Below are 16,698 nucleotides of genomic sequence, written 5' to 3'. Positions count from 1 at the left end.
AGTAAAGTAGAAGGAGAGAGAGAAAGAGATAGAAAGAGATGATAGAGAGAGAGAGAGAGAGAGAGGAGGGGGGATAGTGAACACAGAAGAGAGCGAGAGAGAGAGAAGGAGGGAAGTAGTGTAAGAAGAGGGAGAGAGAGAGAGAGAGAGAGAGAAGGGGGTTAATGAGAACAGAAGATAGATAGATAGAGAGAGAGAGAGAGAGAGAGAGAGAGAGAGAGAGAGAGAGTGAGAGAGAAAGAAGGGGAGAGAGAGGACAGGGAGAGAGAGTCAAGAGAGGGAGAGGAGAAGAGAGGGGAGGTACAGGGAGGAAAAGGAGAAGAAAATGAGAGATCAGAGAGAAGAAGGTAAAGTAGGAGAAAGAAAGAGAGAAAGTAAAGTAGGACGAGAGAGAGAAGAAGAGAAAAAGAAAGAGGAGGAGAAACAGAAGAGAGAGAGAGGAGGAAAGAGAGAAGGGGAGTAGAGAGAAGTAGAGGAAGAAAAGTAGGAGGGGAGAGAGAGTAAAGAGAGGGAGAGGAGGACAGAGACAGGGGAAGGAGAGAGGAAGGAGAGAGATTAGAGGAGAAAGAGAAAAAATTTAGAGAGAGAGAGAGAGAGAGAGGGGAGAGAAAGAGAGATCAGAGGAGAACGAGTAAAGTAGGAGGAGAGAGAGAGGGAGAGGAGAAGGAGGGGGAGATAAGAGGAGAGAGAGAAGGTAAAGTAGGAGGAGAGAGTAAAGAGGGAGAAGAGAAGGAGGGGGAGATGAGAGAGAGAAGGTAGGAGAAAGTAGGAGGAGAGAGAGACAGAGAGAAGAGGAAGAAGTCTTGTGCTGCTGTTGGTTTTTGCACACTCAGGTCATGGAGACCCCAAACCCACCCGGAGCTTTGACATGACCCCCACACTCCCTCTGCACGGGTGAGTCACCGCACCGACCCACACATTCACTCTCTACTTCCTCCTGTCCTTTTCAAACTGTCCTTTTCCCTTATTTTGCATCTGTGCTGGTTATTAGAGACACGCCCCCTTTTCTATACGTTCCATAGGAGACTGGACTCTGTGTTCTAGAAGACTCTGCAGGAGAGAAGTGAACACAGCAGCAGATCAATCACCTGCATTACACAAAACAGACTCTTTAATCATCTTCTCAAGCTGTTTCCTCTTCCAAAACACACCTGGAGTTGTGTTTTGTTTCATTCACACATGTTTGAGTAACTTAGTCTGTCATAAATCTACATCTCCAAAGCTCAAAACGCTCTGTTCCACCTCGTGATGTCATGAAGTGGTAGTTTTAAAGTGAACAGCTCCTTCCATTTTATCGTTTTTAGTTGAGCAGTGATTGGAAATTCCAGGGTTGAAATGATCCAAATAATTCTAGTGAAGGTGAGTGGAGTTAAAAAAAAAAAAAAGCAATGGAGCACTTCCTGTGTTACAACATGACATCATGAAGTGGAACAGAGTTTGAGAGAAGAACTCAGCCTAAATGTGCAACAAACAAAACACAACTGCAGGTCTTTGTAATCTGTTTGTAATGATTAAACAATATTATAATATAGATCAGAAAATGTGATATATGAAAACTTTAAGAGTAAGATTCTGTTTAAAGTTTCACGTTTAAAACTTGTCCAGAAGAATTTTCGAAAAAAAAACTGAAATCTGACTTGACAAACAAATACAAAAATCACATTTCAGAACATGTTTGTGCAGATCTAAACTTTAGGAGGAGCCGTTTTTAAGCAGAAAAAGATCCGAGATTTTGTGTTTTTTGAGGAAGAAATTAAAGTACTTCCAAATTTGCAGCGCTGATTTGTGATTTCACTGATTTGAATTCATGTCAGTTCAAACTGTGATTTCGATTCAGTTGCAGCTTGATCTGTTTTTATAGAGTACTTGTATATGTCAACATTTCCCACTGATATTACTTCTAATTCGTGTTTTATTCACATTATGATCAACACATACACTATAATGTTTAATAAGCGTTAACAATGAAACAAAACTCCAAGAATGTTTTTGACGAGGAAACGAAACCCCCCAAACCCTGAAAAGTGAGTGTGGGCCTGTAACATCATCTTTTACACAATGATGTCAGTGTTTAGTTGTGATCTGCTCGGCTCTGATGGAGCTCTGTTGTGTTTCTCAGCTGGACATTGTCGGTTTGTGGCTCAGATTCTGAAGTTAAACTTCTCCAGATGTTTCGAAATGAGGAGCAGAGTGACAAATAAAACTGCGACCATTTGCTCCAGAGAGGAAATGCACCGTCATGGTACACAAGATGTACTACCATGCAAATACTACACTAATACTACAATTACTACTCCAAATAGAGCCTGGACTGGGAGGATTGAGTCATTGTAATTCACATTGATGGAGTTCAGAGCTTTGAATTAATTTGAAGATAAGGAACGCTCAGTGTTAAACATCAGAAGCAGAGACCCATCTCCAGATCTTGAGCAAGTCTTGTTCAGGAGGACGAGGAGGATTTGAGCTGTTGTGCGGGTTTAAGGGAGTCAAACTCCAAACCTTTGGCTGTGTTAGTCTCTGTGCCACCTAGGGTCAGATATAGACTTGGTTTGGTCTGTTATATTCCACATTTAGTTCCAATTTGGTCCCAAGTTTAATCAAGAAGGATTCTCGTTATTTCTGTGAGTTCACAAACTAACAAGGATCCATCCTGGCGTTGACCTGACAGTGCCGCTGTACAGTTAAGTGGGTGGGCCCACCAATCACATCGCAGCATTGAGGTCTGTGCAGAAACCAAAGGTGAAGCACCCAAACAAACCAAAACAAACACAGTGACACTGACAGTGTGCAGAAGGTGAGCGCTTTGTGCATTTGTGGACAGAGAAAATGTCTATACTTTAACAAAAGTTAGATTTTTTTGTCTTGTTCCACTGTTGTGACACTTCGACCAATCAGTCGTCATGATGCTCCGCCTTCTCTGATCTCTTTCAGGGAGAGTCATTGCAGACTGATAAAATGTAGAACTTAATTCAGAGTGACACACTGGTGGTTCGTCCTGGTGACATCCAGGTTAAAGTTAAATGAGGTGTGTGCAAATGTAACACAATAAATGTTTCTAACTAGAGATCGACCGATTTGAGTTTTTTCATGGCCGATGCCAATACCAGTTGTTTAAAATACAGGAAATGGCAGATAAATCAATATTTTAGAGCCGATATGAAGGGGTGATTTAGGATATTGTCCCAAAACTATACAGTTTGAATTTCCTACAAACTCAACCACAACCATGTGTTACTACAAACTGATAAGACAGTAGTGTACTTATATTTCTGTAAACCCTTTTAAACTAACGTGTTTATTTTATTTTTATTTTTTATTTATTTATTTCAGACAGGGACAGCACACAATTTTTGCATTTTACCTTAACAGGAGAGATGCATTGTACATCAGGTTGTAGCATCAGTGCTAATTTCCACCTGTCGTCCCTGGACAGGTTCACTGATTGATTGTATTTAACTGACCTTGACTATCAACTGTTCATGGAGACCTGTAGCATGTTTTGGGTTGAAATAACACTTTATGCACACCCCAGTAACAGCTTGGACTCAAGTGTTTTAATTTCTCAAAAATCTTTGATAATCTTGGACTCGTGCAGGATGACCAACCCTCCAGCAGACGCACTGAGAGTTAGGGCGTGTGCAGTTACAGTATAAGAGACACTCTCAAAACTCTCCCAAAGGAATCTGCAGATAAAACACTGAACCTTCCCCTGGTTCAGTGGGAGGGAGAGTAAAAGGATATTGAAAAGAGAAGTGTGCCACATGTTTCACATCTGTGTGAGTCTGGACTCTGCTGCACAGGCCTTTCAAAAGGATAAAACTGTCACATAGTGTTAATGTAATAGTGTAATCTCTTTACTTTACAGATGTAGAAGCTGACCTGAGAGATGGCTCTGCTGAGGAAAAGTGAGTATCAACAAGTGTAACTCATTTTCATTGTTCACATTATACTGTTTACTATCACATTACACCTATCAACATGTAATTCACTTATATTATACCTAATAAAACTGTAATTCACTTATATTCTGGTGTTTGTCTGGAGTCAGGATATGTGCTGTCGAATCTTATAGTAAAACCAGAGAAAACCAAAAGGAAGAAATTTTCCTGGGTAATTTAATTAAATTTTATTGGAGAGAAGAGTAGATTTATTTATTAATTTGGGATCAGTAAAATATTTATCTATCTGATTTGCTGGAACAGTGCAGTCAGACACAGTTACAAAACAATGACTGAAGTTCCGTCTCTGGTTGAGCTTTTCTACACTGTGCAAAGCTCCATATTCAGAGCTCATTCTTTCACTCTCACAGTTTTCAGCCAACATTTAACATTTTAAACTCACAAACTGACTTACTTTCAGTGGGTCGTATATAAGAATCCACTTTACAACGAGTCAGATCTTATTTTTGCAAGCACACAGTTTAACCACTGTGATTAAAGAGTGCAGGCCCTAAGATGAACCCCTGTGGCTCACCGCTTTGATGTTGGCACACAGCTCAGTGTCTAGTCTTCTCATTTAACCAGCACATTTTCATTTTCCTGTCATCAGTCCGAGCGTTCATGGTCCTGGAGTTCATAGGAGTTTGATTTTCAACAAAAAGCTAAGAGTGACTAACTGAAAAAGTCGTGTAAGTCTATGTTCACACTGCAGCCTGAAGTGACCTAAATCTGATTTTTTGGCCCTTATGCTCCTGTATCTGATCTTTTAATGACAGTCTGAATGACACAGATCCGATTTTTTCAAATGTAACCCAGGACACTTGGATATGTGCTCCTGAAACTGATACATATCTGATCTTTTGACATGCGACTTCAGTCTGAACGGCCAAAGTGCATTCATCCACCTACATGTTATCACACGGTGGACTTGGCCATGCCAAAGAGGTTGGCTATTGTGCGGTAATAAGCACCTGTTGCAAGCCAAAACAGCCCAATGCCAACGCATTTGCTCACAGAAACAAGCCACTGAAGATGTGTTTCCTCCGGCGAGAGTGGCACAAGTAGGCACTCACAAATGTACACAAATGTTCTTCTTCATATTAAAATTGTTAATGAACTCCGTGTCACTGAAGCGAAGCACATCGCTATCCCACCAATCTTGGCTACGTCTCACGCCCACACGTTCCTTTCAGTGGACTGTCCCACAAAACACCACAGCCAAAAACCTCGTCCTTCTCCTTCTCAATCTCCTCCTTAAAACAAGTAAGTTGTTCATGTTTTGGCTGCGGTACGAGAGGAACTTTAAAATCTCCAGGTGCTCGATGCTGCGTCCACGTTTGGACAACTTCTGTAAACACAGAGCACGCTCGCTGCGGTTGACGTCGTCGTGTTTCCAGTGCACATGTGGGACACTTTTGGGTCGTTTAATGTTCACACTGGAGTCACATACAAGTCACATTTAACTGGAAATGTGAATGACCTCGCAAAAACATTGGATTTCACATACATAAAAATCTGAAGCCGTCTGAAGCAGTCTGAACGTAGTCTAAGAGACTTCTTTAACAGCTCAAATCAGCTCACCTGTTCCAGCTTCCAAATCAGTTCAGCTCTTTCTGGTCAGATTGTGTTAAAATAAAACTCAGATTAAAGTGTAACTTGAAGAGCAGCTTCAGACAGAGCAGTGCCAACAGATGATTATATTGTGCTTTTCTGGACACACATATTAAAACAGTCAAAAAAGCAATAAACAAATAATAGAGTAAAGATAAAAACTATGAATCATGTTAACAAAAACAAACTTAAAAGCTTTTCTAAGTCGATTGGTCTTGACATTTTTTGATGACATCGGCTGCAAAGGATCAATAAAAGGCCTCTGCCCTCATCTGAAATTACAGTATAATCAGATTCGAGAACTTGAGTTGTGTAATTGTCATTGTGTAAGAATCTGAAGATCTGTTCCACGTTTTCTCAGGATGTTTGCGTGAGCGCCGTGGAGGAGGGAGGGATAATGAGGAAAACATTTAGCCACTGTGAGATGTGAGGGTCAAATGGCAGGACTTTACAACCAAATAAACTGCTGTGTCTGGGTTTAACAGCTGACAGTATGGCCAACTCTGCAGCTTACCTGGAAAACACAATCTAACGTTTAAGGACCGATATACTATTTTCTGATTTATGTTATAATATAGTTTATAGGGGTGTCAAATTATCGTTAATTGTGATTAATTAATTACAGTCATATTTAGCGTGTTATGTTTTTTAATCGTGTTAATCTCATTTTTAATCTCTAATTTTACTGTTTCTGTATGCGGTTGCCTTATTATAAAATCTGTATTTATGTGTTGTTGGGATTGAATTTTCATTTTCATTCTCGTTCTCACCTGCGATAAACCTGTGATCTTTGAAAACATCGCGACACAGACACAGAACAGACTCAGATCAACATCCCTTTGTCACAGAGAGAACACTCATATTCCACTGAGTCATGTCCTTTAGTCCCACAAAAGCTGAACTACATCAGCGCACAAGAGCATTTTTTTGTTTTTGTCTTCACTTAGTTTATGCAAATGAGCCATGTGGTTTTAAGTTTTGTTTCTGTGAGACTTGCGTAAAGCTGCATTAAACACATTCTCATGTCAAACACGCTGATGTGGCTCTAGAGTGGTGATGTTTATATGTTGTAAAGTTGAGTTTATCTATGCAGATTAGTAATAGTAATAATAATGATGATACTGTGGAATGTAAGTGACTGCATCTATTAAAGTTTGTTAAACAATAAATGACTTTATAAAGTCACTTTTTTTGTTCTATATCAGTCTTTTGATCTGCCACAATAATATAATAATGAATTTAAATGAAAATACCTCAAGTTGAGGCTTTTCTCAGCAATTTTTAGGTGTGATTAAAATAAGATTAATTAGATTAATTAATTACAGATAATAAATAATTACTCTCTCAGTTTTTTTAATCACTTGACAGCACTAATTGTTCCACATGTCTCATCACAAACACACCTAGAGTTGTGCTTTTTTTCATTTACACAAACCCTGCAGATTTAGGCTGAGTTCTTCTCTTGAACAGAAAATACTCCAGAAACCTTCACTAGAATCATTTGGATCATTTCAGACCTTAACTAAAGGTATAAGGAGCTATTCACTTGAAAATTACAGCTTCATGACATCACAGGGTGGGATGGATCATTTTGAGCTTTGGAGATGTAGATAGACTACTGTATTTTCTGCATTAGTCACTCTGGATTATGGTTATTATAATAATTATTAAATGGTCTATTTTCAAACTTTTTTCACAAATAAACTGCACTGGACTTTAAATGAAACCCAACAGTGTGATGGGTGAGTGGTTTTGTTTGTTTGTGGCGTTCACGGTGACTCTGGGCTTTGTTCAGTTGTGGCGTGTAGGGAGGGTGCTGTCTGGGACCAACGGATTGTCGGCGTGTTCGCAGTGACTCAGTTGTTCAGTTGTGTCTAGAAGTGGCACATTGCACTCGCTTTTTCAGTTTGTTCCTCCGTTCCGTTCCTCGTCGGTGTGGAGTGATGAGTGTGTCTGTGGGTGTGTTTGGTTGTGTGGTTGCTGTCTGCTCCGTGTGTGTTTGTGTGTTCTGCGGGTGGTGCGGCTTTGTAGTTTACTGAAGTCGTGCTGGGACACCTGAGTGGATTCATGTATAAGGCGCTCTGGATTGATTTTTGATGCGGTTAAAGGCTTAAGAGCACATCTAATAGCCCGGAAAATACGGTAATAATAAAGAGTTACTCAAACATGTGTGAGTGAAACAAAACACAACATTATAACATGATCTGGAGTTGTGTTTTGTCTCATTCATATGTTTGAGTAACAATTTATTATTAGTCTCTCTATATTTCCAAAACCTTTATCTTTAGTTGAGTAGATATTGACAATTCAGGGCTGAAATGATCCAGATGATTGTAATGAAAGTGTGTGAGGATGTGATAACATTATAACATGGTTAAAAATCCACAAAAACATGAAAATCTGTCATATGCCCTTTAATTAGCTCACTGCATCTGCTTGTTGTTGTAGAAGTTGTATTGACTCCATGTTGTTGTTCAGTAAACAGGCTGCTGGTGGCGCTGTTGCTGCTCATGCTGTGTCTCCTGCTGCACTCAGCTCTGCTCAGAGGAAACTCCATTCACACACACACAGGTACTTCTATAAACAGGGAATGTTCCACAGTATGATATAAAACACCGAACATCATGGAGGCAAGCAGATGATGCCATCAGACCAGTGAGCCAAGTCAGATCTGTGCAGAGGCGCCCCACTCACTGTAAGAATTTGCGTTTTTCAAAGGCGAAAAAAATGTTTGCCTAAGATCCAGAACACATAGTTTTTTAATACTAGAAAGATGTGAGTCTGGTCACTCGTGAATCTCCTTGAGTTCTGATGGGTGTGATTGACAGGTGGATCAGCCAATCAGGGGCACACATGGCCTGACTGCTTATGAGAAAAAAAAAAAGATTTCTGTAAAATCAATGAGTGAAGCACTAAACTTTTCATCTGAGGAGAGAAAAATGTGATTTTGTTCAAAATGATGGTGACCAATGAGCTCCTCTTTTCACATGTGTCACTGAAATAAACAAATCTGATTGGATTCATGTTTGGTTCTGAATTGAGGTGCGACAGAGCGGATGGAGACCAGACTGATAAATAAAAACACAGAGATATATAAGTTTAATGCCATGCAGTGGAACATTCCAGGGAAAGCAATAACATCTCAATAGCATGGAGATAAGTGAACATCCACCTGGAAAGTTACGTGGTGTAGCTTTAAAACAGGTCTGAAAGTTGTGTTTCTTGTACTCTTTAATGACTTGTCTCCTGTCCTCCTCAGGCCCACACAGGAGCCATGACCCTGTTCTCCGTTCAAACACGGTGATCCCGGTGCTCGTCTGTGCCTCGGAGGAGAGGCTGGGCGCTGCCATGGCAACCATCAACAGTATCCAAAGCAACACAGAAGCTGACGTCTTTTTCTACATCGTCACTCTGCACGACGCCGTCAAACTCACGAGGTATGGAGTCTGCGTTTGTTTTAAATTTTAGTTTTAGCTTTTAAGAAAAACCACAACTTTTACTTAAGTAAGAATACTGTTACTTCAATACTAATATTACTCAAGAATATCCTGCAAGAAAACTACTCTTAAAAGTTCAATTTCCTTAAAAAGTGACTTAAGTAAATGTAACAGTACTACTCACGTCTGGTGTCTGTGTGTCTGTACTGAAAAGAATTTGCCTTTGGGGATGATCACAGATTGTGACTCTGATAAAAAACACATCTGAAGTTGTTTCAGTCACAGTCCGTCTTACAGGGCCGTACGATGGCAAAGGGGTTAAGGCTCTCACCTCACAACATGAAGCTCCTGGGATTGATTCTGGGGCAGGGCCTTGATTTGTGGAGTTTGCATGTTCTTTCTGTGCCTGTGTTTCCTCCAGATGCTCTGGATTCCCCCAACACTAAAACATATGTGTATATAAAGTAAAGCATCTCAGTGGGACTATCCTGGTTAAATAAAGGTCGATAAAATTAAATCTTTGGCTGTGTTGTCAGTCTGTAGTCTGACATGAGTAACAGAGCTTCAGACAGAGCAGTGCCTCCAGTTAGCACCACATTCTCAGGGAATATTGATGACGTCAGCTGTGAAGTATCTACTGTCCCACAACTGTCCCCTTCTTCACAGACACTACATAGAGAAGACTAAACTGAGGAAGATCAAGTATAAGATTCTGGAGTTTAACCCGATGGTGCTCAAAGGGAAAGTGAAACCAGACTCCGCCCGACCCGAGCTGCTGCACCCGGTCAGACCCGACACACAGGTCACAGGTCAGATGTGTGTGCGTCATTATAACGTGTAATTTGTTTATAGCTGAACTTTGTGCGCTTCTACCTCCCCCTGCTGGACATCCACCACAAAAGACTCATCTACATGGACGACGATGTCATTGTTCAAGGTATTGCACACACAGACATTCTAATGAGCTGCAAGTTGCCATGATGTGTCAGTTATGTAATGTCAACTATTACAACTATGACATGTGTCTGAGATACTGCAGAGGGGAAGAGTAGTCAAAACTGCACTCACTCAAATACCTTTACTTTAAAAGAAGATTACTCAAATAAGAAAACTACTGTTGAAGTAAATAAATGTAACTGCAAGAACAAAACATTAAATACATAAGGCACATAATCTGGTATTTTCTGAAGGAGCAGTTCAAGAAACACAAACGTTCAAATCATTTCATATTGTCAACATGAAGCTTTTGTCACTTTTAGACTTAGAAGAGAAATAAAAACTTTTACTCCAGTAAGAGCCCTGTTACACTGTACAATATGTTACTCAAGTAGGAGTTAAAGTATAGAGACTGAAAACTACTTTGAGAATGGTTACATTTTTATACAGCACTTTTCCACCTTCAAGGCTCAAAGTACTTACACCCACACACACTCACACACCAGTGTACACAGACACTGGGAGTGAGCTGTTTTTGTTTTTTCATCAAATGTATTGCATATCTACATTATACATTATATCTACACATACATATACATTACATACAATTATTATAAACAAATAATTCTAATCTTACAGTAAAAAAAAAAACAGGTAAATAATATACTCAAAGATTACGAGACATAGGGGCAGGAAATGATTCAGACTGATCTTTTCAGTAACATGTAGTTAAGGGGTTTATTTGGGAGATTTTCTAATAATTTAAAATTATATTTTCGATTGCATTTGAATTGAAAGATATTACAATCAGTATTGTGTGTGTGTGTGTGTGTGTGTGTGTGTGTGTGTGTGTGTGTGTGTGTGTGTGTGTGTGTGTGTGTGTGTGTGTGTGTGTGTGTGTGTGTGTGTAAGTGTGTGTGTGTGTGTGTACTTGCCCTCACACAAATCTGTTCTATGTATTTTCCAGGAGACATCAGAAGTTTGTTCAGTGTAAAACTCAAACCTGGACACGCTGCAGCCTTCGCCTCCGACTGTGACCTGCCCTACTCCCACGAGAGGGTCCGCAGCATCGGCATGCAGGTACAACATAGAGTTAAAGCTCCACTGTGGAACTTTTCTGTTAGAGGGTCCATAGCATCGGCATGCAGCTACCACATTGAGTTAAAGCTCTTGGGACCACGGGCTCCTGAGGCAAGACCAAGAACCAAGGCAAACCTCAGCCACATGTGGCTGTAGATCTGCTCTGAGCCCCAGTTGTGCTTTGTGCAACACTGTAACCTAAATTTAGGTTAGTTTTTGCTAGAGTGCAATAAAAACGGTGAGGAGTGGCACGCTGACATGAGGCAGATGAACAGGTTGGATGTTTTAAAAGGTTGAACCTGTCCTGTGATACACGCTGGTACACGAGGACAGACACTCTAGGGGACAAACTCCTCACTGGGGGCATGTGTTTTCTCCAGACGCGCGCACAGGCTGCAGTGAGACGCCCCTCGCTCCCGCACATCAGTATAAGTTTATTGGCAAGAATTGTGGCCGTAATGAAATATGATCACACTCATCGAGAGTCAGACCTCGAGTGAGAGACAAGACTGGTCTGGAGTACTATGACATTAGAGCAAAGGATACACTCAACTTGATTTGTGTGTTACCTGCTGGTGGGGCAGGTGAGGAGGTGTGTGTAGTTCTACACTCAAAGAGCTTGAATACCTGATCTTTACTCCACTGCTGTGCTGCTGCAGCGTTCCTCAGTTTGTGTGCACTCTGCACATTCATGTTGACAAAAGAGGAGAGTGAGGTGTGTGTGAGGGGGGCATATCAGGACATTATTATCACACGCTTTTAATCACCCAGCATTTCTACATGAACATGTCAACATGGACCACAGTACACTGTGGAAAAAAAAAAACTTCTGTGCACGCCATTGAAATTATGATATTCCAGATTGACGTTAACCCTTTTATATTTGTTTACTGATTTCTTCTTTCTTCTTGTGCCCTCAGACAACATACATGGGTTTCCTTGACTACAGGAAACAGGAAGTGAGAGATCTGGGCATCGACCCAAACGAGTGCACCTTCAACCCCGGAGTGTTCGTGGCCGACGTGGACGAGTGGAAGAGACAGACCATCACCAAACAGCTGGAGAAATGGATGGAGGAGAACTACAGGTCTGAACCAGGACTGAACCAGGACTGAACCAGGACTGAGCCAGGACTAAAGCAGGACTCAACCAGGACTGAACCAGGACTCAACCAGGACTCAACCAAGGCTGAACCAGGACTCAACCAGGACTCAACCAAGGCTGAACCAGGACTAAAGCAGGACTAAAGCAGGACTAAAGCAGGAGTGAACTGGGACTTGAGCTTTCTACCATGTTGTTCCTTCATCAGAAACCTGTCTGAAGAGGTTTTAGAGTCATGCATATTTGAATCATTTAGCAATCTCTCCTGGGACCTATTCAGACCCTCTTTACAGTTAGCAGTACGAGTCTGTACAAGGCTCCACCCACAAACCTACATCACCCATGCTCCCACACGACAACTCTCCATAAATATAGAAACACATGATACAAAACTGTACACAGTAACTTGACAAACCTGATGTGATGTGCAGGAGTTTCATTAGCGGGGCACACTGACTGTGTTGTGATGGCGCTCTGAAGGGGGAGTGACTTAGGAGATAGGAGCAAATTGGAGGGGACAAAAGAGAAACTTCTAAAACATGTTAATATGTTTTGGAGAATATACTCCTCTTTAATACCCCATAGAAGTGTAATACTCCTCTTTAATACCCCATAGAAGTGTAATACTCCTCTTTAATACCCCATAGAAGTGTAATACCCTCTTTAATACCCCATAGAAGTGTAATACCCTCTTTAATACCCCATAGAAGTGTAATGCCCCTCTTTAATACCCCACAGAAGTGTAATACCCCTCTTTAATACCCCATAGAAGTGTAATACTCCTCTTTAATACCCCACAGAAGTGTAATACCCTCTTTAATACCCCACAGAAGTGTAATACCCTCTTTAATACCCCATAGAAGTGTAATACTCCTCTTTAATACCCCATAGAAGTGTAATACTCCTCTTTAATACCCCATAGAAGTGTAATACCCCTCTTTAATACCCCATAGAAGTTTAATACTCCTCTTTAATACCCCATAGAAGTGTAATACCCTCTTTAATACCCCATAGAAGTGTAATACCCCTCTTTAATACCCCATAGAAGTGTAATACCTCCTCTTTAATACCCCATAGAAGTGTAATGCCTCTCTTTAATACCCCATAGAAGTGTAATACTCCTCTTTAATACCCCATAGAAGTGTAATACTCCTCTTTAATACCCCATAGAAGTGTAATACCCTCTTTAATACCCCATAGAAGTGTAATACTCCTCTTTAATACCCCATAGAAGTGTAATACTCCTCTTTAATACCCCATAGAAGTGTAATACCCTCTTTAATACCCCATAGAAGTGTAATGCCCCTCTTTAATACCCCATAGAAGTGTAATGCCCCTCTTTAATACCCCACAGAAGTGTAATGCCCCTCTTTAATACCCCATAGAAGTGTAATACTCCTCTTTAATACCCCACAGAAGTGTAATACCCTCTTTAATACCCCACAGAAGTGTAATACCCTCTTTAATACCCCATAGAAGTGTAATACCCCTCTTTAATACCCCATAGAAGTGTAATACCCCTCTTTAATACCCCATAGAAGTGTAATGCCTCTCTTTAATACCCCACAGAAGTGTAATACTCCTCTTTAATACCCCACAGAAGTGTAATACCCTCTTTAATACCCCATAGAAGGGTAATACCCTCTTTAATACCCCATAGAAGTGTAATACTCCTCTTTAATACCCCATAGAAGTGTAATACCCCTCTTTAATACCCCATAGAAGTGTAATACTCCTCTTTAATACCCCACAGAAGTGTAATACCCTCTTTAATACCCCATAGAAGGGTAATACCCTCTTTAATACCCCATAGAAGGGTAATACCCTCTTTAATACCCCATAGAAGGTAATACCCTCTTTAATACCCCATAGAAGTGTAATACCCCTCTTTAATACCCCATAGAAGTGTAGTCCTGTTTCACATGAGGCCCGTGCACATTGACCCTGTGTGTGTGTCCAGGCGTGACCTGTACAGCAGCGCTCTGGTGGGGGGCGTGGCCACTCCCCCTCTGCTCATCGTCTTCCACCAGAAATACACCAAACTGGACCCACTGTGGCACGTCCGACATCTGGGTAAGACCTGGACTGAACCTGGACTAAACCTGGACTAAACCAAGACTAAACCAAGACTAAACCAAGACTAAACCAAGACTAAACCTGGACTGAACCTGGACTAAACCTGGACTGAACCTGGACTAAACCAAAACTAAACCTGGACTGAGCCTAGTCTAAGCCTAGACTAAACCTGGACTAAGATTTGTCTAAACCCAAACTAAACCTTCTCTAAACCTGAAGTAAACTTGGTCTAAACTTTGACTAAACATGAACTAAACATGGACTATACATGGACTAAATATGGACTGAACCTGGACTGCACCTGGACTATACCTGGACTGAACCTGAAGTGAACATGGTCTAAAACAGAACTAAACCTGGACTAAACCTCATCTAAACCTGGACTAAACCTAGGCTAAACCTGGATTAAACGTGAACTAAACCTGATCTAAACCTAGATTAAGACTGGACTAATCCTAGACTAAACCTGAACTAAACCTGGACTAAACCTGAGTTAAACCTGGTCTAAACCTCAACTAAACCTTGACTAGTCCTGGACTAAACCTGAATTAAACCTGGTCTAAACCTGGACTAAACCTGGTCTAAACCTGGACTAAACCTGGATTAAACCTAGTCTAAACCTAGACTAAACTTGGTCTAAAGCTAGACTAAACCTTGACTAATCCTGGACTAAACCTGGACTAAACCTGAATTAACCTGGTCTAAACCTGGACTAAACCTGGTCCAAATCTGGACCAAACCTAATCTAAACATGGACTAAGACTTGTCTAAACCTGAACTAAACTTGGTCTAAACCTAGACTAAACCCTGACTAAACCTGGATTAAACCTGGACTAAACTTGGACTAAGCCTGGTCTAAACTTGGACTAAACCTGGACTAAACCTGGACTAAAACAAGATTTAGTGGCAGCCGCTGTAGGGCTGTAGAAAAGACTGCGCCCTTTGCTGTCAGAATATAAACGCCACATCAGTTCCACAGTTACATTTACTTGAGTAACTTTTTAAAAGTACTTTTCAGAGAACTTTTCTAGCAGCATGCTTTTACTTCTTCTTGAGTAATAATTATATTGAAGTAACAGTACTCGTACTTGAGTAACAGCTGCACTTCCTCTTCCCACGGTGACATTATTAAGTGACAAAAGCTTCATGTGACAATCTGAAATGATTAGAACATTTGTGTTTGTTGCAGCTCCTTCAAATTTAATTTCTGATTTAATTTGTCTCATTTTTGGGTCTGTTTGAAAACACCAGATTTTGGGACTTATTTCATGATTTGTCCTTTAAATTAAATCAGATATTACATTTGGACAGTTACTCTCTAACTTGCTTTTACTTGAGTAGAACTTTTCCCTAATACTTTTTTTAACTCTCGACTGTTACCACTTTGTACTTCTACTCGAGTTATATTATTTTGAAGTAACGTTACTTTAACTTGAGGACATTTTTTGGCTGTACCTCTGAGTTTTAGTTTTATGTCACTGGAGTCTTTTTGTTGTTGATTTACTAAACAAAACCAACGAAAAAATATCAAATATGGCTCTGAAAGTGTGACAGCGCCCCCTTGTGTTTCCAGGCTTCAGTCCTGACTCGTACTATGCGGAGAGTTACCTGCAGGGGGCGCAGCTGCTGCACTGGAACGGCCCCTTCAAACCGTGGACGTACCCGGCGGTCCACTCTGACCTGTGGGAGAGATGGTTCGTCCCTGACCCCTCCAGAAGGTTCAAACTGGTACGACCCAAAGCGGGAGAGGAGGAAGAGGAGGAGGAGGAGGAGGAGCGCTGAAGACTGGAACAGGCTGAGAACAAAGCAAAGGACTCAAGGGACTATGGAAATGTGACAAGTCTATAAAGGTGCACTGTGTCACTTTGTGGTTGGGCGGACCGTCACCTGCTTGTTTCCATGGAGATGTCATCGCTCTGCTTGAAATGTTCCAACGTGTGACATTTAACAGCTCTACTTGACATTTACATTTACAGATGGTTTTATAGCTCAAAAATACTGACTAAACCTGGACTAAACCTGGACTAAACCAGGACCAAGCCTGGATTAAACCTGGACTAAACCTGGACTAGACCTCGACTGAACCTGGACTAAACCTGAACTAAACCGTGACTAAACCTGGACCAAACCTGAACTAAACCTGGACTAAACCTGGATTAAACATGGACTAAACTGCGACTAAACCTGGACTAAACATGGACCGAACCTGGACTAAACCTGGACTGAACATGGACTGAACCTGGACTGAACATGGACTGAACCTGGACTAAACCTGTACTAAGATTGAACTAAGCCTGGACTAAATCACAACTAAACCGCAACTAAATCTTGACTGAACCTGGACTAAACCTGAACTAAACCTGGATTAAACATGGACTAAACTGTGACTAAACCTGGACTAAACATAGACTAAACCTGGACTAAACCTGAACTAAACATGAACTAAGCCTGGACTAAACCTCGACTAAGCCTGGACTAAACCTGGACTAAACCTGGACTAAGCCTGGACTAAGCCTGTA

The 16,698-nt window shown here is 41.0% G+C and overlaps 1 protein-coding gene across 1 annotated transcript; it reads left to right on the top strand.

The window, feature by feature from the left end:
- The first annotated feature begins 818 nt into the window (after positions 1-818).
- glt8d2 (glycosyltransferase 8 domain containing 2) lies at positions 819-15,961 on the top strand. Its single transcript, XM_020923664.1, has 10 exons — positions 819-894; positions 3,866-3,905; positions 8,028-8,120; positions 8,809-8,986; positions 9,653-9,770; positions 9,839-9,923; positions 10,890-11,002; positions 11,923-12,089; positions 14,064-14,176; positions 15,753-15,961. Exons 2-10 carry the CDS (start codon positions 3,887-3,889, stop codon positions 15,959-15,961), a joined length of 1,095 nt encoding a protein of 364 aa, XP_020779323.1. The 5' UTR covers positions 819-894; positions 3,866-3,886.
- The last annotated feature ends 737 nt before the right edge of the window (positions 15,962-16,698 follow it).

Source organism: Boleophthalmus pectinirostris, unplaced genomic scaffold (assembly GCF_026225935.1).
Source record: "Boleophthalmus pectinirostris isolate CB_2022bp ecotype Guang Dong unplaced genomic scaffold, ASM2622593v1 HiC_scaffold_18, whole genome shotgun sequence".
Classification (NCBI taxonomy): domain Eukaryota; kingdom Metazoa; phylum Chordata; class Actinopteri; order Gobiiformes; family Gobiidae; genus Boleophthalmus; species Boleophthalmus pectinirostris.
This window is presented reverse-complemented; position numbering and strand designations above follow the sequence as displayed.